Source organism: Dipodomys merriami, unplaced genomic scaffold, assembly GCF_024711535.1.
Source record: "Dipodomys merriami isolate MVZ:Mamm:240054 unplaced genomic scaffold, mDipMer1.0.p SCAF_177, whole genome shotgun sequence".
Taxonomy (NCBI): domain Eukaryota; kingdom Metazoa; phylum Chordata; class Mammalia; order Rodentia; family Heteromyidae; genus Dipodomys; species Dipodomys merriami.
This window is the reverse complement of record NW_027203126.1, coordinates 1554665-1575079: the sequence shown is the minus strand read 5'-3', so window position 1 is coordinate 1575079 and position 20415 is coordinate 1554665. Positions and strand designations below refer to the sequence as shown.

Below are 20415 nucleotides of genomic sequence, written 5' to 3'. Positions count from 1 at the left end.
CCTTCACTATTTACTTCCTACTTTTTTGAGACCAACTGTTGTAGGTTCCAAATGTAACTGAGAACATGTGGTATTTGTCTTTCTGTGCCTGACTTATTTCTCTTAGCAAAATAGCCTTCTCTTCCATCCATCTTGAATTTTCAGAAGACAAATTTCTCTCCTGAAGTAAAACTCAGTTACTCTGGCATAGTACGAAAATAATATTATGCAGTATTAGATACTATTCAAGATGAATAAACCTCTCCTATAATTTCTAAGTTAACTGGTTCATCTTTTTCGTTTTGACAAATTACAAGTAGGTGGATGCTCAGTCAGATATGATTAATTCAATTTCCTTTCCTCCATTTAGCAAGAAAATGTATAGTTAACAGTCTGTTTTGGCTAGTTTAAACCTATCACTCCAGCTTAGAGAAACAATCGTATGTTGCTAATTGTGTCAATAAGGAAAAAGTAATTATGGAACAGCTGTACTCAGTGGGAAGGGAAGTACCTGTGATAGATGCTTTTTTGACTGAATGAGGTATCAGCGAGAAGGAATATGCTATTGGTTTATCAACTTGAGGATACATTAGTAGTAACCCAAGAAGAACCCATTTCTTGTAGAGAGAGCAGGGAATGTTTCTTTCCTCCATTTTCCTCTACTTTAATCCTGTTATTCTAAAATCCTTGCTAAAACTTAAAAAAAAAGCACTCAGATGATAACTGTCAACTTTCTCAGCTTTCTATAATAGAACCAGTGTTACTTTTGTGGTGAGGGGAGAGGAAGTGGGAGGCCGGACCTGGAGTTTGAGCTCAGGGCCTGAGTTCTGTCCCTAAGCTTTTGTGCTCGACTGGTGTTCTGCCACTTAAGTCATAGCTCTACTTTTGGCTCTCTCTCTCTCTCTCTCTCTCTCTCTTTTTTTTTTTTTTGTAGTTAATTGGAAATAAGAGTCTCATAGACTTTTCTGCCTGGATTGGCTTCAAACTGTGATCTTCAGATCACAGCCTCCAAAGTAGGTAAGATTACAGGCATGAGCCATCAGTGCCCAGCTCAGAGTTATTTCTTAAATGTCTTTTCTTTATCATTCAATCTATATGCAACGAAAGCTAGAGTTTAAGTTTTTGAAGATAATTTAAAACTTTCAGATGGATACCAGTAACTCATGCTTGTAATACTAGCTTCGCAGGAGGCTGAGATCTGAGATCTGAGATCTGATTGCCGTTCAAAGCCACTCTGGACAGGAAAGTCTGTGAGACGCTTATCTCTAATAAACTACCAAAAAGCCAGAAGTGAGGGTGTAACTCAAGTGATAGAGTGCTAGCCTAGAGCAAAAAGAAGCTCAGAGACCAGCATCTGAACCCTGAGTTCAAGCCCCAGTACTAGTACAAAAAAAACCCATCTAAGTTAGATGTGGTGTCTCACACTTACAATCTTGGCTACCTGGGAAGCTGATATATGTAAGATTGTGGTTCTAGGCTTGCCTGGACAAAAAAGTTTGTGAACCCTTTACCCCTCTCATTGGAAACTGATCATGGTAGCATACATCTCGGCTACACAGGAAGAGTAAAATAGAAAGATGATCATAGTCTAGCCAGGTGCCAGTGACTCATGCTTGTAATCCTAGCTACTTAGGAGGCTGAGATCTGAGGATCTCGGTTCAGAGCCAGCTGGGGCAGGAAAGTCCGTGAGACTCTTATCTCCAATAAACCACTACAAAACCGGAAGTGGTGCTGTAGCTAAAGTGGTAGAGCGCTAGCCTTGAGCTGAAGAGCTGAGGGGCAGTGCCCAAGCCCAGAGTTCAAGCCCCATAACCAACCGGAAAAAAAAAGAAAAAAAGAAAGATCATAGTCTAGGTGCAGGTCTAGACAAAAAGGAAGACCCTATCTTAAACAATGCAAAAAGGACTGGAAGTATGGCTCAGAATTAGATCATTTTTCTGGCAAACATGAGTCTCTCATCAGGAGGGACTATGTTATAATTGTATAACTAAATACCGGATAAATGGGGAAAAAATTAAGCTACATAATGACATGGAAATATGTTAAAAAAATAATATGCCAGCTTTTTGTTGTTTTTCATTTGTTTTATTTAAAAAAGAAAAAAAGACAATTGATTCTGGGGTCTTTGTATTTCCTACAAATTTAGATGCTCTAAATTTCTAAAGTGTAGTATTTTTTTTTCCTTTATTTTCTTAAACTTCAGTTACTGAGCTCAACCCTGAAGTATCCTTAGCAATTGAGAACTGAGGATCCCCTTCAGAACTGCCCTTTTTGTACTAACAAGTGAAGGAGGAATAAATCAGTTTATAATTTTGGAGAGACTCAAAGAGGTTAGGGCAGCACTGGAACTCCTAACTCAATGGTTTACCACTTCACTTTCTTCTTACCATACCATCCTTAGATGTGTGCCCTGGTTCACTTTTACTTGGGGAACTTCAAAGATGCTCAGAATTCACTGTGAAGCTTCACATTACCTGACTCTTTGGTCAGAAAGCACTTGGAATATTAGAGTTATATATACACTTTAAAGATTAGTATTGGGGCTGGGAAGTTGGCTCAGTGGTAGAGAGCTTGCCTTGCATGCCTGAGGCCCTGGGTTCAATTCCTCAGCACCACATAAGAAAAAAGCCGGAAGTGGTACTGTGGCTCAAGTGGTAGAGAGCTAGCCTTGAGCTGAAGAGCATGATTTTAGTTGTGAGCAGTGAAAATTGGAAAAGCTATTTTGAAGTATAAGCTGGCAATATTGCATTCACAATCTGAGAAGCCCATGATTTACTGATACTGTTGCTTACTGAGATTTTTTTGGGGGGTGGGGGGAAGGTTGTGGGCTTGACCTCAGGGCCTAGGCGCCGTCCCTGAGCATTTCTGCTCAAGGCTAGAGCTCTACGACTTTAAGCCACTACTTCTAGTTTTCTGGTGGTTAATTGGAGATAAGAGTCTCATAGACTTGGGGCTGGGAAGGTGGCTCAGTGGTAGAGCGCTTGCCTTGCATGCCTGAGGCCCTGGGTTCGATTCCTCAGCACCACATAAGCAAAAAGAAAAAAAAAAGCCAGAAGTGGTGCTATAGCTCAAGTGGTAGAGTGCTAGCCTTGAGCTGAAGAGCTGAGGGACAGCGCCCATGCCCAGAGTTCAGGCCCCACAACCGGGCCCCCCCAAAAAAAAAGAGTCTCATAGACTTTCCTGCCCAGACTGGTTTTGAATCAAGATCCTCACATCTCAGCCTCCTGAGTAGTTAGGATACAGGCATGAGCCACCAGTGCCTGGCTACTTAACTGGAATTTTGGGCAGCTTCTTCATGTCACTGAGTATAAATTGGGGGTGATGATTGAAATATTGGAAGTGTTCTAGCACAGTTCTTGGCACATGGTAAACACTCAATTTTTAAAAATTGGTTAGTACCAGGATTTAAACTGAGGGCCTCCTAGTTGCTAGGTAGCCACTCTATTACTTGAGCTATATCCTGCAGCTCTTTTTGTTTTTTTTGTGTTGTTTATTTGTTTTTGTTTTTTTTTCTAGCTAGGATCTCACTTTTTGCCTAGGTGAGCCTTAATTCAGGGTCTTCTTGTCTGTGGGCCCCTCACATATCTGAGATCACAGGCATGTATACCAAACTCAACTTGCTGGTTAAGAAAGGATCTTGCGGGCTGGGAAGGTGGCTCAGTGGTAGAGCGCTTGCTTGGCATGCATAAGGCCCTGGGTTCAATTCCCCAGCACCACATAAGCAGAAAAAAAAGCCGGAAGTGGCATTGTGGCTCAAGTGGTAGAGCGCTAGCCTTGAGCTGAGGGACAGCGCCCAGGCCCAGAATTCAGGCCCTATGACCGGACCCAAAAAAAAAAAAAAAAAGATCTTGCTAACTTTTTTCCCAGCCTGGTTTTGAACTGTATTCATTCTGTCTCTGCTTTAAATAGTTTTTGCTATAGATGTGAGATACCACACTAGCCTTCAGTAAATATGATGACATGATGTTCGGCAAGAGGGACTAGCTACCTTGTTTTTAAGCATTTGGGAAATCAAAAACAAGCTGTGGGGCCCTCAGGAAGAGGTTGGTGATCAGGTTACCTTCTTTTTTTTTTTTTTTTTTTTTTTTTTGTCGGTCGTGGGGCTTGAACTCTGGGCCTGGGCGCTGTCCCTCAGCTCTTCAGCTCAAGGCAAGCGCTCTACCACTTGAGCTACAGCGCCACTTCCGGTTTTCTGGTGGTTTATTGGAGATAGGAGTCTCACGGTCTTTCCTGCCCGGGCTGGCTTTGAACCGTGATCCTCAGATCTCAGCCTCCTGAGTAGCTAGGATTACAGGCGTGAGCCACCAGCGCCCGGCGGCAGGTTACCTTCTTTTAAAGGTCCTCCTGTCCCAGAGAACGAACAGCTGGGAGGAAAGAAGCACCTCAATTAGCACTTGTAGAGAACTCTACCTTGCAAAAGTGTCCTTGCCGGACAAATGGTCAAAATCTTATCGGTCATAACAGGGAATTTCAAATAGTGTCCATGCTGAGTGGAAGTGAGAAATACAGACAGAAATGATTTGTCTGACCTCTGCCCAGGAAGTTGATAGGAGAAATAAAGGAACCCCTAAGGCAGGAAGTAGACCCATCTTACGTATTCATCTCAGTTTAGTAGCTAATGCTGTGCTTCTGCTATGTGCAGAGTAATACTGGTAACGTGTTCTTAGGCCTGTCAGTAAAGAGACCCCAGACCTATGCAGAGCGTTTATCATAAAGATGGGGATGTGGGAAACTACATCTCACCTTGAACTCTTAAGGGCTAGAAATGCAAAGGGATGCTTGAGAAATGAAAGACAGAAATCTAACTGACTTCCGTTTGCACAGCCCCTGGATTAACTCCAAAGGTCTCCTTTGTTGCAGGCCTCTGAAGTCGAGAGACAGCTCTCCATGCAGGTCCATGCCCTCAGAGAAGACTTCCGGGAGAAAAACTCATCAACTAACCAGCACATCATCCGTCTGGAGAGCCTTCAGGCTGAGGTGAGGCTCCTGTGCAGCTGTGCTTGGGGGCGGAAGGGCTGTGCTTGGACTGTGACACTGGGTCTTTGGATAAGGAGTCCTCTGAGGTGGGACACAAATCCCTGTTCCGTACAAAAGAGATTAAAACCTCAGAAGAGAAATGCAACTGTGACAAACTAAATGAGGAACACTTGATCCTTGCACCCGGGTAGCCTGTTGTCTGGAAGAATAAGGATGCTCAGAGTGACTGTGCAGGGTGTGGAAATCAAGGATGGCCTACATTTTCTGACTGTCAGCCCCTGCAGAGAAGATACTTTCCAGTCCACATAAGATCTGGGAAGGGCATCTTCCTGTTCTTTGTACCTCTTAGGCTGAGTTCACTTTCACAGGCACCGCTCTTACTCTTAGCTGTCAAATGAGAGCAATGGAAGTTTCGGGGTGGGTTAATACATGGAAAGCACTTGGTACAGTACCTGGGACACAGATATGTTATTGAAAGCATGTGAAAGCCAGGGGGGAGAAGAAAGTAGCAGTTGAGTGATGATGCTGATACTCTGAGCACCTATTTGTGGAAGGTGAGGAGAAGGCAAAGGTTATATTGCCAGGCTCAAACAGGGACTTCTCTGGGAGGCTTCTACCAAAGGCTCCTTGTCCCCGTAGGCCAGGCCAGGCTTTGAGAGACAGGGTGGGAGACCTTGGTGGAAGGATCCATTTCCCACTATGGCTAAGGAATCACCCATTGCGATCAGGCCAGAGAACCCCACGGCTGCTCCCCTGCTTTGTAAATGACCTGAGGATGTTTTTCCTAAAGTCTGTCAATGTCTTCTCTTCTCTTCTGCCTCCCATTTTCTTCCTTCCTCCTTTCCCTTGGAATTCCTACTGGTATTGAGCAGCAGGTTCTTGAAGTAAGTAGTTTGTTCCCGTGGGGTTTGGCATGCCCGTCTGTGACATTTGTGTGCATGACTTGCCATTCGACTGCCCCTACCAGAGTCTGACTGGAGATGCCTGTCTTCCTCTTCCTCTTCCTCTTTTCCATCGTCCACTTCCTCTAGATCTTCACCAACAAGGTTATCTCAGGAATGTTTATTGCCAGGTTTTGCCACAAGGTTAGGGGTATGGAAGGTGGGGTGAGGGAATTGACAGCCTAATTAATGTGAGACCCAGAAACTGCTACTTTCAGAGGCCAAGTTGTGAAATTGTTCATTTCAGATAAATTACTTCATGTAACTCAGAACTCAGGTATTTTTAAGGGTTGATTGTGAATCAGAATCATGTTACCTCATTACTTCACTGAGTGAAACTCAGGAAACAAGGTGATCCCTGGGAAGGAGGATTTAAAGGGCGGAGGGTATTTAAATGAAAATGAACCAGAGTGAGAAGTCCCTTCATGTAGGTGACTCTGCTTCAATGTGGGCAATAGTGGGCCCATTCACAAAAGGGGCCTGCTCCTTTTGGTCTCTCTCCCAGGTGCACACTTGAGAGACAGTACTTCTTTATTTGGACAGACACCTGATCTCTCTGGACAAAGGCCACATACCTCTTTTCCCCAGGATGGCATCCTATCTGATTGATTGGTGGCCAGGGAACCTCTGTGCCCTGTGAGCAGAACTCAGGGGCAGAGAGACAGAGAGGGGAGATGGGGTGGGGGGAGAGAGTACAAGAGGCAGAGGGAAAGATGGATCTCAAGATCTAGGATGAGTTAGACACACACTTCAAAGTCTCCCTGGATTGGTCTTCAGAGTCTAGCTCTGGAAGAGTGTGAAGGCTTTGTTCTCCAGGCTAGATCAGAGCTGGGGCAACATCTTGACAATAAGGAAAGTATCTGCAAGCACGTAGCTGGATGCAAAATCAATACCATATGGAACTAATAAATGGCAAGAGCCACGGGGACCTGCAAGACCCCAAAAGTTCACCCTTGAGAACACTTAGGAAGACTTTTTGGAGCCACTGATAGTGGCGCTCTCCTTGGCCGTGGGGAGTGCTGGCTTAGCTCGCTCCTTGCTTGCAAACCTGCAGGCCAGAGAAAATTGGGTATCTCTTTCCTTGACTGCCTTCCTGGCACTGAGTTGAGTAGTCAGACCTTCCCATAGGAGATGGCATGCATCATAAGACTTAACACAGTGCACTGGATTCTGTACCTTGTCTACCTCCTCTATTAGCTGAGTCCCCAGGCCTGAGCTGTGCCCTCTTCTAGTGAATGCCAGAGAGTCGAGCTATGGGGAGAGGATGGAAGAGAGCCTGAGTATGAAAACATTGAAGCCCCAGGAATTTCTTGGGTAACTTCTGGTGCTTGTGACTTGAAGGAAGAGGAGTACAGGTCAGGTACTGCTCCTGCCAGTAGTGGAGCTAGGGTAAAGCTGAGGGCAGGTGAGGTGGGGCTGTCTTATCTCTGGAATTTCCAGAGCACTAACCATTCCTTCCTCTGCCTGGCAGCCCACATTCCAGCTTTCCCACAGCTAACTCCCACCTGTTGCCAGAGAGCTATCTAGTGGGGAGGGCCTTTCTCTTCAGCCCAGGATCGCACAGCTCTTCTCTCTGAGGTGGGGCCCTCCCGAGTCCCACGACACAACACTCAGACATGTGCCTCCGTGTTTGGGGCCAGTCACTCTTCTGATGCATCCAAGGGTGTGACCCCACACCACCCCTGTGGTTCTCCACCCTTTCAGATCAAGATGCTGTCAGATCGGAAACGGGAGCTGGAACATCGACTCAGTGCCACTTTAGAGGAGAATGACCTGCTGCAAGGCACTGTGGAGGAACTGCAGGACCGGGTGCTGATCCTGGAGAGGCAGGGCCACGACAAAGACTTGCAGGTACTGGGCAGAGATGCTGTTCCTGAGGCAGCATCTTAGCCAGAATGGGAGGGCAGGAGGCTAGCACCACCCCAGGGTAGGGGGGAATAGAAGGGTAGTGTAAGGGTCTCACCATGACCTGGTTGTGATTTCCGCTGGGTATCCACCAACATGCCTAGAGCCAGGCAAAGGCGGGGCTTCCCCACGATCCATCCCTCCCATCTGTTCTGAGCCACTGGTCTCTGGAGTAGTTTCATATCGTTCTTTCTGGGCTGCTAACCTAGCTGGAACACCATGTGTTGTTCTGGCCTCCTGGTATATGTGAAACCTGCTAGATTTCAGACAGTGCCTGTGGCTCTCTGAGCTCAGCTCATGGTGCTCTCTGCTGCTGCATGTCAGCTTGAGGGATTTGGTTGGCTGGTGCAGAGCAGAAACCAAGCAGCTGCCCACTGAACCCTGCAGAATGCATCCTCCTTCTGCTCATTGCCAGGAAAGGCACAGGCTGACCCCTTGGTGAGCCTGACCGGTCCTCTGTTTTCCTCCCTAAGGATACTGCTTTTTGAGTTTTATTTGTTCTTATTTGGGAACTGCTCCCCCCTCACCCGCAATCCCAGGTCTCAGTTGGATTCCAGAGCTCACACTTGACAAGAAATAAGCCCCCAAACAAAAAGATGAACACTCCTAACCTCCCCAGAAAGAGGACACAGTGTCTACTACTGAGGTGCTTTGCTGGGCTGGCCTGGGCCTAGGGACTAGGTAGGCATTGCTTCCCTCTGGGTGTACTGGATTGGGACAGTGTCATCAAAGGCAGAGTGGTTGGCCAGGGGTGTCCCTGCCCAAAGCCCAGGTCTGCCTAACTGGGCTCATACGGAGGCTGTTTGGAGCTAAGACTGCTGAGAGCTTCCCTTTGGAGGACAAGTAACAGCTTTCTCCTGCTGCATGTGGTGGGGCCTCAGTAAATGTTGAATCGAAAATGGGCTTGAGTGTAGGTCAGTGTTAGAGCCCCACCTAGCTTGCACAGGCCCCTGCATTCCATCCCCAGCACTGGAGACGGAGAGAGGAACAGAGGGAGGAAGGGAAATGGTACTAGGAAAGGAGTTGGTTCATTTTTCAAAGTTGGCAGTATTAAAACTGAACACTGTAGGATTCTCCACAGGAGATGGAAATGCTCATAAATCTAGGTCTCAGAGAAGACAAATCACTTATCCCAAGGTGTGTACTGAGTCCTGAGTAGGATCAAGACTGGAACCGGTCCCCCCGCCTGCCCCCCCACACCTGATTTACCTGTTGCTCTTGCCCTTGCAAGTCAGTTTGACCAACATTTGGTCCCCTATCAGGCACTCTCCTGGGGTTTAGTTACTGAGATAGAACCTGGAGAGGAAAGGGAAAACAGAAATGACCTGTGCCAAAAGAAACGTCCAGCCCAGGATGAATTCACAAATGAAAAGTTATTATTTCAGATTCATAATGGGAGACCTGTAGATGAGATGGGAGGGAAGAGTCAGGACCAGTGTAGACTACCACGTACTAACCATGGATAATGCCATGGTTTAGGTGTTCTGTGGTAGTGAGAATCCTAAGTCAGGCCCACACACATCCTCACCCCCTGTACATTCAGTCTTCCAACTTGCCTACGGAGGGCTCCCGCAAGCAGGAAATTCCCACTCTGTTAGCCTAGTTTATGGTTTGGTTCTCACCTCTCCTAAACAACGGAACAGTTTCTGTCTGTGCCTTCTATTCTTCTACTAATGTAAGCTACCATTGGTTACCAGTGTCCTCCACAAAGCCCGGCCTGTTGACAGTACAGCCCTTACTTACAAGTAAAAATTGAAGCTGACTCAGGTGTGGCGATTGTACAGTCCTACATCACACTTGTAAAATGTCCAGCCAGTGGCCTTAGAATGTGTTTAATCCTGTGATTTGAAACCTTCAGATAAGGAGAAGAAGGCTGGCAGGCAAGGAAAGCCCCATTGGTCAAATTCACTGTGTGACCTGGGTCCTGCTGGCAAAGACAGATTTTTAAGCCACTAACCTAATCCAAGTTTGTGGGTTCGTTTTTCAGGTTTCAGAACAGAGATTAGACATGATAAATTATTGAACGCACCTTATATCAAACACTGTGTTACACTCTTTATTTGGTAAAGGAATTGGCCCTTCCAAGGCCCACTGAGCTGCCCTGTTTCAGACCTAGCCAGGCATTTTACAAGTGTGCACAGGGCCTTGGGCCCAGTGGGCTGGGAGGGTTTCATTAACAAAACACAGGCAATGGTCATGTACCAGGAGGCAGATCACACAACCCTCAAATGTCAGGTAGGGAGAGCGCTCCCACTTCTGCTGACCTGAGTACTGGGAGCTTAAACTTCACACTCATGCCTAGAAGTAAACTCAGTGGTGTCTTTGGTACACAGCGAATGCTACTTTCTCTTTCTATTTGAAAGAATGCTGTTTTCTTATTTCTTCCCTGGTTTGGTTTCTCCACATTTCTGCCCAGGTGATGAATCCACCACTAATCACAGAGAGGCCCCTCCTGGCCTTTTGTTCTCTTGCTGTTATAATTAATTAAGTACCTTTGAATGTGCATGAGTAATTGAACTAATTTTGCCCTGTGCATAAGAACTCATACTTGTCTGTGTGGAACTTCTCCTGCTGAGATGTATGTGGGATTGTCTAGAAAATAATTATAAAGCCTTTTGCCAGTTTAATATGCTGCTTGTAACCAGGCCAAATGCTTCCAAGGAATGCCACTTTTACCCCCGGTAGCCCTGATTTTCTTTTGGCTCTGAGTTTCCTCAGAATGGGCTGGAGGAGTTCCCACTGAACCAGCAGGTGTTGCCAATCCAAGGAACCACGCAGAGCAAGCTGGCCAGTTCTTTTTGCATTCTCTGAGTAGCCAGCTCCAACCCCTTCCTGGTTAGAGCTCATCCAGGCCTCTGGTACCATCAGCCAATGGTTTCTTGGCAATGATGGGTGAGTGAAGGCTCATGGCACATCAATTTTAGGATTGGCTAAGGGTTCTGCACGCCAGCTATGCTTCTTTCACAAGAGCTTGGTTCTGGAGTTGCTGCCAGCTTCCACATAGTCTCTGCGTCTCTGCAGGAACTACACGCTGATTTGCCCTTGGCCTGGCCAAAAATCTGAGGAAAAAGGTCCGGTGTCCCTTCTCATTCATGGAACAGAAGTGACCCCAGAAATAAAGATAAATCTCAGGAAGTTCTTCCACTATCCTATGCCTCAAGGGAAAAAAATCTTTTAAGGTAGATGGGAGTGATCCACACAAAGAAGAGAGTAGGAACTACAGGTGTCGCATGTCGCAGGCTGCTGCAGACTCTGCTGTCAGCCAGGCACAGATGGCTCACGCCTGTAATCCTCGTTACTCAGGAGGCTAAGATCTGAGGATCACGGTTCAAAGCCAGCCAAGGCAGAAAAGTCTTCATGAGACTCTTATTTCCAATTAACCCCTCAAAAACCAGAAGTGGCACTGTGGCTTAAGTGGTAGAGCGCTAGCCTTGAGCACAAAGAAGTTCAGGGACAGTGCCCAAGTCCTGAGTGCAAGACCCACAACTGACAAAATATAAAAAGAAGCAAGTCAGTGCTGGAAGGCACTAGTTGGTGGTCCTTATGTTCCACAGTGGTGGAGAATGGTGCCATGTTGTGGACTTCAGAGAGAAGGCCACAGAGAAAGGTGAAGAAGAGCCAGAAGGGTGAAGTAGAGGCAATGAGGGGGAAGACCCAAGCCATGAGTCCTGACCCCTGTGTTGCTGTCTCTTCCCTACACTGGATCCCTCACTTCTCTGAGCCTCGGTCCTCTGTTGAGGGACCTTGTTCATTGAGCTTGTTGATTTCTGCAATCCTGCCATGTAAAAGTGATCTCTGAGAGCTTTTAAAAATCAAGAAAGAGCTGGGTGCCAGTAGCTCATGTTTGTAATTCTAGCTACTCAGGAGTCTTGAGATCTGAGGATTATAGTTCAAAGCCAACCTGGGCAGGAAAGGCCCTGAGACTCTTATTTTCAGTTAACAACTGAAAAGCCAGAAGTGGGGTTGTGGCTCATGGTAAAATGCTAACCTTGAATAAAAAAGCTCAGGGACAGTGTGCAGGTCCTGAGTTCAAGCCCTAGGACTAGCACATGGGTGTGTGTGCATATCTCTAAAGTAAAAGAACTTTAAGAAGAAGATACAGCTACGTGGTAGAGCTTTTGGCTAGCATGCACAAGGCCCTGGATTTGGTCCCAAGCACTCAGGGTAGGGGGAAAAAATAACTGTTCAAAGTATATAACCATGTTACTGTTACATTACAAAATTTAACATGTCCTTGAACTCCATTAGTTCAAATTTTCAATTTTTTATAAATGGCATAAACTTGAAAAGTTTACAGACCTATCCATTGCAATTGTTTGATACATCTCTTGAGTCTTTTTTAATTTCTAGCTTCCCCCTTTATATAGTTTTTCTTGAAACTTATTTGTTAAAAAAAAAAAAACCAGCGAGTTGTTTGTCCCGTAGCATCTCCCTGATCTGGGTCTTGCTGACCACATTTCTGATGCAGTCTGACCCATTCCTCCTCCCTGTTTCCCCGTGAGGTGGCGGCTGGTCTAGCAGTGTGGTCAGCTTCTAGCACTGTTGCTGTTCGGTTTGGGCAAGCCTCCTAGCTTTGCTCTCCCCACAGCTGCACCAAAGCCAGCTGGAGCTCCAGGAGGTGCGACTGTCCTACCGGCAGCTGCAAGTGAAGGTGGAGGAGCTCACGGAGGAGAGGAGCCTGCAGAGTTCTGCTGCCACCAGCACGTCCCTGCTGTCAGAGATCGAACAGAGCATGGAGGCTGAGGAACTGGAGCAGGAAAGAGAGCAGGTGCTGATGTCCTTTGCCAGCCCAGCAGGGCAGGTGGTCCCGGGGCTCATGGGCCATCTTCTCTTCTTCAGAGCTCCACTGCTGCCTGGCAAGGCCTGTGGCCCTTCATGAGCTCCTACACACGCTGGTTAGAGCTGTATAAACCAGACCTGACCCTCCGTCACCCACTTGCCTTGTCCATTGAGGCCTTGAGCAGAGCTGTCCGAGGACTGTGTCCTGCCAAGTGTTGCCCTCGTGGCACTGAGGAGATGCTTGGTGACCGGTAGCAGCCTCTTTCCTCAGGCATTGGCAGAGTGCTAGAACATTCAGGAACTAGCCCCTTAGCTTCTTTCCATACATCTTGTAACTACTCATTCCCTCAACCATTTCCTGACCCCAACAGATCCGATCGTATATTTCCAGAAATGCTTGATATTAGCAAACAGGAGGGGCTGGTGGGCAGGGAAAGGGGAGAATGGGGAGTTTGGGAAGAGGTACAGGGCTTGAAAAAGTACTGCTTCTTGGGGCAGATGATTTTTAAAAACAAAAGCCCTTGCTCCCCAAATCAGGGTCTCTGGCATCTGTACTTGGGTTTAGCTTCTAGACAAGAGATGGTCAAGTCCTTTCTAGGATTCGAAATGATGATTGCCACTTGTGACACAGCTAAGACTGCAGCTTTGGGAAGCCTACTGCCAAGTCCGCTATCTCTGCTCACACCTTCGTGGAAATGACAGTGCCGACTCAGCCGTGTCCACAGACTCATCCATGGACGAGTCTTCAGAAACCTCTTCCGCCAAGGACGTGCCAGCCGGCAGCCTGCGCACTGCCCTTAGTGAGCTCAAGCGGCTGATCCAGAGCATCGTGGATGGCATGGAGCCCACGGTAAGGGCAAATGGGAGAAGAGCCTGGCCTATAGCGCCGGGCAGTTGAAACCTAGTGGAGAAAGTGAAGTAAACTCTGAAGTGGAGCCTTGCAAGGGACCTGCCAGAGCACCTCCTGATTGCTCATTTTTTTGAGAGCACAGACTACTGGAGATCAGAGAGGCCAAGGGCCGGGGAAGGGAGCCTCCAAGGTCACCCTCCTGCAATTGCCAACATACAAATGAAGTTCTTCCCTCCAGCTGATGGTGTGTAGAGTGTCTGCTTTTAAGTTTAAAGGCTGTGCTTAGAAACTATGGATAAAGAAATTTGCAGTAGGTAAAAACTGCAAGTTGCTATTCTGTTTGGTCCTTGTAGTGGAATGAGCACCAAAAGAATATGAATGTTAGTGAGCGCAGGGAGCTGATGAGCAAGGGCCTCAGAGAATTCCAGGCGTCCCTCCCTACAGTTCTGAGACATTTCTCCTGGCTTGTTCTCCACTCAGATGCCCAGCTCTGGGGCAATTATTTCTCCTCAGGTTTTAGCCTCCTACAGAGTGGCTATGTCTTACTGCCTGTAATGGATGAAGTAAGACGAAGGCTCCTTGTTTGCCTCTGGCCAGGCTGGGTTGTTTTGTGGGTTGTATTGTACAAGGCCAAGTCCTGGTGGGAGAAGGGAGCCATCCGCATCGTGTGGCATTCACCTACACAGCTTTCTCCCTCTGAAGCCCCAAACAAAAATGAACATCTAGCTATAATTTGCAGGTTGAAGTTGAGCTGGAGGTTCTCTCTCCCTAATCTCTCTCCCCTTCTTTGTTATCCCCTTTGTCTCCCCCCCTCCTTTGTTCCCTTCCCTCCCTTCATCTCCCCTGCTGTCCTTCTATCCCTGACATCTCTCCACCTGCTTCCCCATCTCCTCTCCATCTCCCACCCCTCCCTGTCTCTGGTTGGCTCTCTCCTCTTGCTGTCAGAGCTCTCGGAGAATTGATGATGACTCCTTAGAAGAACAGATCAGGCAGACAAGTGAGGACTCAAGAGCCCTGAGAGAGCTCATGGAGGGAGAGAGGGGTAAACTGAGGCAAAGCCTAGAAGAGCTGCAGCGACTCCACAGTCAGGTGAGCACCCCATCTTCAGCCCAGTGCCGAGAGTGTGCCCGTGTCCCCCTGTTCACTCCCACCTCTGTGAGACGCAGCTGTCCTCCACCGCATCCTTGGGGGACTGTGACCTGAAGGTGAGGTGAGCGGAGTAGCTTCAAGAGAAGAACACAGCCCTTGTTCATCCCAAAGTGAGATTGGCAGGAGCAAGAATAGCTGATCCTCCATTCCTGCAGCGACATGTCTGCAGGGCCAAATCGGGCGGCCTGGTGGATGCTGACAGCTGAGGGCCACAGTGCCCAGGCCACTCTCAGGTGTTTGACCGGCGGCTTCCGGGCAGGGGCGCTGGCGGGCCGAGAGCAGGGCATCTTTGCAGGCCTCTCCTCTGTCAGCACCATCACCTCTGTGGGGCTGTTTCTCAGCTTCAGTGACCTGGCCGCTGACCTCACTGTTCCTTTCCTGTTTGATCCCGATTCTGTCTTCTTGCCGGCGGTGGAGAGGCACATCTGAATTCTGATCTGAAAAATGTTACAAGACTTAGGCAGCCCCACCCAAGAAGGAACCTCTAAAATCTGTGCTGGGAAGTAGATAGAGGCTCTCTCTCCCTGTTGGCCATGTTTATGTGTGGATTCTGCCCTCCACAGGGTGGCAGCTAGGGAAGCCCCAGCCAGCATTGCTGTCACACCCACCCACCCCTCTCCCGATCCTTCCTGGTGCAGGTCATTAGTGTGGTGTTTGCTTCTGTCAGTACTTTTGGGGGTCATCTAGTAGTCTTCCTGATATTATCTTCTTGAAAGATAATATATCTTCTTGGAAGATAATATCAGGGAGGCTATAGCTGACACTGCTCTTCTTGTGAAGAATCAGAAAGCAAGGATAGAGCGATGCTACTCAAAGCTGTGGCTTTTTCCTCACTAAACTCTGGGAAACAGGTTGGACAGCCAGAGACTGCTCTGACATCAACTTTTTTTTTTTTGCCTTCTGCAGGGCTTGAACTTAGGGTGCTGTCCCTGAGCCTCTTTGTGTTTAAGAGTAGCACTCTACCATTTGAGCCATAGCGCCACTTCCAGTTTTTGAGTGGTTAATTGGAGATAAGAGTCTCACTGACTTTCCAACCTGGGCTGATTTCTAATCATGATCCTCAGATCTCAGCCTCCTGAGTAACTAGGATTAGAGGTGTGAGCCACTGACATCGGCTTGACCTCAACTTTTAATATCTTTGGTGTTTTTTGTGTGCATGCCTTTGTTTTATTGTTGTTGTTGTTGTTGTTATAAAGGCAATATGCAGAGGGGTTACAGTTACATAAATCAAGTAAAGAGTACATTTCTTTGGGGACAATGTTACCCCTTCCCTCACACTCTCCCTGTTGGGTTTTTGTTTTGTTTTGTTTCTGCCTAGGGAACAGTTGACACTCAGGGTCAGATGTTCCAGACTGAAAGAAAAAAAAAACACAAGAGAAAGCTGGGCCCAAAGGTTTACTGGGAAGTACAGCTCAGTGGTAGAACATTTGACTTAAAAAGTCTTTGGGTTAATATTTTATTTACTTATTTGAAGACAGAATTCCCTCTATGTGGCCTATACCATTCTTAAACTCCTAGGCTTAAGCAATCTTCCTGCCTTGCCCTCCTGAGAAGCTGGGATGGCAGGCAGGCAGGTGGGTACCACTGTGTACTTACCAGCTCTTTGATATTGACCGCTCTTGGGCTTCTTGAGTTTTGCTTGCTTCCCAGAATAATAGTACTAGCAACTCACTGGAGGGCATTATTTCATTCAGAAATATAAAGTGTGGGTTGCTTGGAGTCTGATGTTAGACATCCCCATGAGGCAAGTCACCTTAGAGGCCTCGCAGATGAGCGCTTTCAGCCAGTTTCCATGGCTCCCATCCCCACGGTGCCCCAGGCAGGAGGTGGCGCCCACAGCCCACCCGGGGGAAAGAATTGGTTTTCTCCTGAAGGTGATCTCTTCCTAAATGCTCATAGTGAAAACCTCTTAGGTATAACTACAGGCCCTAAACCTGCCCTGTGGGAGTCAGGCTGATACCCTGGGCAGGGTTGGGGTACAAGAATGATCAGACACGGCAGCCAACACAGGAAGCATGATATCCACATTCAGGGTTGGGTCAGCACCTGCCACGCGTCCACCATGTGCTTCAGTGGCTCATAATGCTGCATGGGGTCCCTGCGTTTCAGGCCTGACTCAGGGTCATGAGAGCCAAGAGCTGTCTCTAGGCTGTTGGGAGACAGGGCCTAGACAAAGTTAGCTGGGATTGAGGTTCTAGCATCCAACTAGACCGATACATGGTCCAGCCTCCAAGCCCATTTCTTCCCACTTCAAGATGAGGCTAGAGGCCCAAGGTAGGCCTGGAAAGCGGGCGGTCAGATGTACCACCTCCTTTTGAGTAAGGGAGCTTAAGTGTAATTGGATAAGTTCTGTTTGTGGCATACATTTGTAGCTAGACTCGATGGCATGCCCGGCACCTCCCCCAGCATGTCCTCAGCCCCCACAGCCCTGGCTGCTCCTCCTGTCTGTGAGCCTAGGGGGCAGGGGTGGGGGTCTGCAGGACTCATCGCAGCATACAGAAGCCAGTCATTTGTGAGGCTCCTCAGCCCAGGCTGGTGGAGACACAGCACAACCTTGGCTGGAGCACCCACCAGATACTCCAGAGGGCCTGGGAAGAGAGGACGTGGGCTGGAGTGTTCAGGGCTTCACCAACCAAATGTGCTTAACCGTAAATTGAGCATGATCCTCCTCCATGCTCCTGGATACTGCCGTGTTTCCAGCTTACCTTCTGCCATAGCTAGGCTTTGATCCCCACTTCGCCGGGCCACCCACCCTCATGAGGGGGGCGGTGTTGGTGAAGTGAAACTTGAAGGCAGTGTGCTCTTTGACGACCCATCATGGACTGGCTTCCACATCAGGTCACAGGAGGCCTCGAGCCCCAGTCACCAGGGGCTGCTGCCTGCTGCCTGCCCCGCCCCATCCCCTTCGCGTCAGTGGACGTGGATGTGGCAGGGGCGCATATTCCCCATTTCTGGCCTTCTCCTTCTTATCCTCTTTACCCAGAAGACCCTCCTGTCCCTCAGCTCTATCTTCCTCTCCCAAGTTCCAGAGCAGATTTCACTTCCTCCTGGAGACCCTTCTGACCTCCTTCCAGGAGATGTGCCCTGGCTCTGTCCAGCCATCGTCCTGCACTCCAAACCACACTGTCCAGTCAGCTGCGCCACAGCCCACCCCAGGAGAGCCAGCGTGAGCCTCCCCTCTTCTCCAGTATTAGCACAGGTCCTGACTGGACAAGCAGCCAAATAATAAAAGCCATAGATGCATGACTTTGGGGTGCTTTCCTTGACACTGCTTTTGTGTGAGGACACCCTTGTTATTTGGGAAAAGTGGATTTGGGATCAGCGATGTACATCCTGTGTATACCCAGCCCCCGGGCCCCTCCCGGGTGGAGAAAGGGAGTGGAATACATAATAGTAAGCCACTGTGCAGTGGACCCTGAGGTTTTCTTTTTTTTTTTTTTTTTCTTTTGGGTCCAGTCATGGGGCTTGAACTCTGGGCCTGGGCACTGTCCCTCAGCTCTTCAGCTCAAGGCTAGCGCTCTACCACTTGAGCCACAGCACCACTTCCGGCTTTTTTCTTTTTTTTGCTTATGTGGTGCTGAGGAATCGAACCCAGGGCCTCAAGCATGCAAGGCAAGCGCTCTACCACTGAGCCACCTTCCCAGCCCCGACCCTGAGGTTTTCGATCTCAGTTCTCTTCACAACTTAGTCAACAGGACAGTTGTTTTTCCCCTGTTGTAGTTCAGAGAGAAAGACTGAAACTAAGTTTTAGATCCCAGGCTCAAAGTCTAGGAATCCCATATTATATTAGGTCTGGCCACTTGGCCCTATAAGCCAAATAGAGAGACATGGCAAAGGACAGAGAAAGGAGGTTTAGTGCATGGTAGCCATGGGAAGATAGCACTTCAATCATCTTTCGGGGTTCAGGCAGTGGCTTCAGGTTAAAATCGGGACAATTGGGGGCAGAAAGGTAAGAAAGGTATGCATTATTAAGCTGGCATCAACAAGTCACAGGTCTGGCCTGGTTGACCGACTGTTAGCTCAGCCTTTTCTGCAGAGGCCTAACAGGTGTCCTGTATTATCTTTTGGCTCTTCAAGATGGTGGGAAGATGGCATTGCCTGTCTGAGAGGCAGTCTGCCTTTTGTCAAGAGCTTATCATGAACTGTGTCCTCCCTGGAGCCCAGCGTGATTGTAAAGTGACCCTAGAGGGGAAAGGCTCAGATCAATGAGCGGGTGCAAAGTGGGGCTGCTGAGTATACAGCTTTTCTCCTGCCTTCGTTAATTGATGGGACCAGCTTTTAGGTTGTCTCTTTTAAGACCTTTGTCTCTTCTCCTGAGGCAGGTACCTGCTGGTCTCTAACTTGTCCAGATTTTCCAGATCAAAGCAAAAAGTTCTCTAGAGTTCTATCTGGAGCATATTAAACATTGGCTGTTCCTGCCTGGCATGTCTGTCCCTGTTTATTGCCTCTCTGTTCCTCACTCAGCTGGCCTGGGGCTGTGGCACGGCTCATTTGGTATGATGTCTGGCTGTCTTTGCCAGGTGCTTTCTGAGTCTTGACTTCTAGCAACCAAGCAGTAGAACCTTCCTCGGGTGAGGCTGGGTCTCTTCACCACTTTACCACCTCTTCTTGTGTCTTGGGACATGCCGTATGTGCAAGCCATGACCTCTCAGATACTCCAAACCATGCCTTGCAGGTGTGGGCCCTCCTCTTCTGAGCCTTCCTCACCTGAAAGGCTGCAGCTCTCTGCTGTCCAGGCCTTGAAGATCCTTATCAGACTTCTAACAGTAAACTGTCCCTCTACTCCTTGCCATGGGGTGACTTCTGAACCCCTCCAGCAGCTGCCTCTGTGGCTTGCGGCAGACCTGCTCTGTCAGTCTGATAGTTTTGATCATCAGCCTCATCTTGGGGCCTTCACTCAGTTTCAGTCTTATCTGAAGATTCAACCTGGGACTTGAGAAGCCAGTAAGTATGCAGCAGGGTGACATAGATCCCCTATGCGAGGGAGACAGGCCTGCATGGATGGTCCCTCCCTTGGGAAAATATTGGTGTAATATTTAACAAGAAGGTGAGGTCAGGCATCCAAATTCATGTCTAGTCCTATCCACCTAGAAAAGCACACCCCCCCCCCCTTCTATTACCTAACAGATGTTTGCTGGAAGCTCTAGCTGGGAGGGTTTCTGGTTGCAAACAAATTTGCTCTGCATAATTTAGGCAGAAAGCATTGGGTCCGATTATTTACAGAACCAAGTGAGAGGAAGGCAGGACAGCCCCTGCTCCCAAACAGGAAGGAGAAGCCACAAGAAAGAGACAGCAGAGCCCAGCCAGCTGCTGCCGCTGCCCGCTCACCTGCGGCTCTGCTGGCCCAGGAAAGGGGAGTGACAGGCAAGTCTGATCACACACTGCGCCATAGCTGCAAGGGGAAGGAAATGAGTAGCTGCCCCTGTGGGGCAGTCATGCCATGCCTCCCGCTGAGACGCACACAGCCAGGAGCTGCCCCCAAATAGGAAAAAGTTTGGCGTGACTTCCCCCAAGATGGCAGCTGTCAGCTGTGTAGGAGTTGGGAGGTTCAGGGCCACACACAGTCAGGCTCAGGTATGCACAGAGGGAGGCAGCCCCGTGCTGCCCTGCAGTGATCACGGCATATGTGAGGTTAACTCTCTTGTGGAGTGGAGTAAAACAGGTCGCTGGCAGAGCTGCTGGAAGGCTCCATCGCTGCCAAATGGTGGTTTCCAGCATAGCATTCGATGAGGAATGGACCACAGGCAAGGTGACAGGTTCAAAGCAAGAGGTAATAACTTCAGCTAGGTATTCAGATTCTAGATGGCTTTGACCTGGATAGCTGAATGAGGAAGA

General features: G+C 48.4%; 1 protein-coding gene across 4 annotated transcripts in view; it reads left to right on the top strand.

Moving 5' to 3' along the window:
- LOC138829861 (BICD family-like cargo adapter 1) overlaps positions 1 to 20415 on the top strand; it is an 84750-nt gene that overhangs the window by 57501 nt on the left and 6834 nt on the right. For 2 of the 4 annotated variants that reach the window (XR_011372752.1, XM_070026420.1), the window contains exons 3-7: positions 4840 to 4956; positions 7602 to 7748; positions 12391 to 12570; positions 13213 to 13431; positions 14377 to 14520. Coding sequence is in view for 3 of the 4 variants with exons in the window: in XM_070026420.1 (XP_069882521.1) it covers positions 4840 to 4956; positions 7602 to 7748; positions 12391 to 12570; positions 13213 to 13431; positions 14377 to 14520 (807 nt within the window). In the remaining variant the exon portion in view is untranslated. The remainder of the gene's footprint in view (positions 1 to 4839; positions 4957 to 7601; positions 7749 to 12390; positions 12571 to 13212; positions 13432 to 14376; positions 14521 to 20415) is intronic. The other 2 variants (XM_070026421.1, XM_070026422.1) reach the window with 2 other exon arrangements.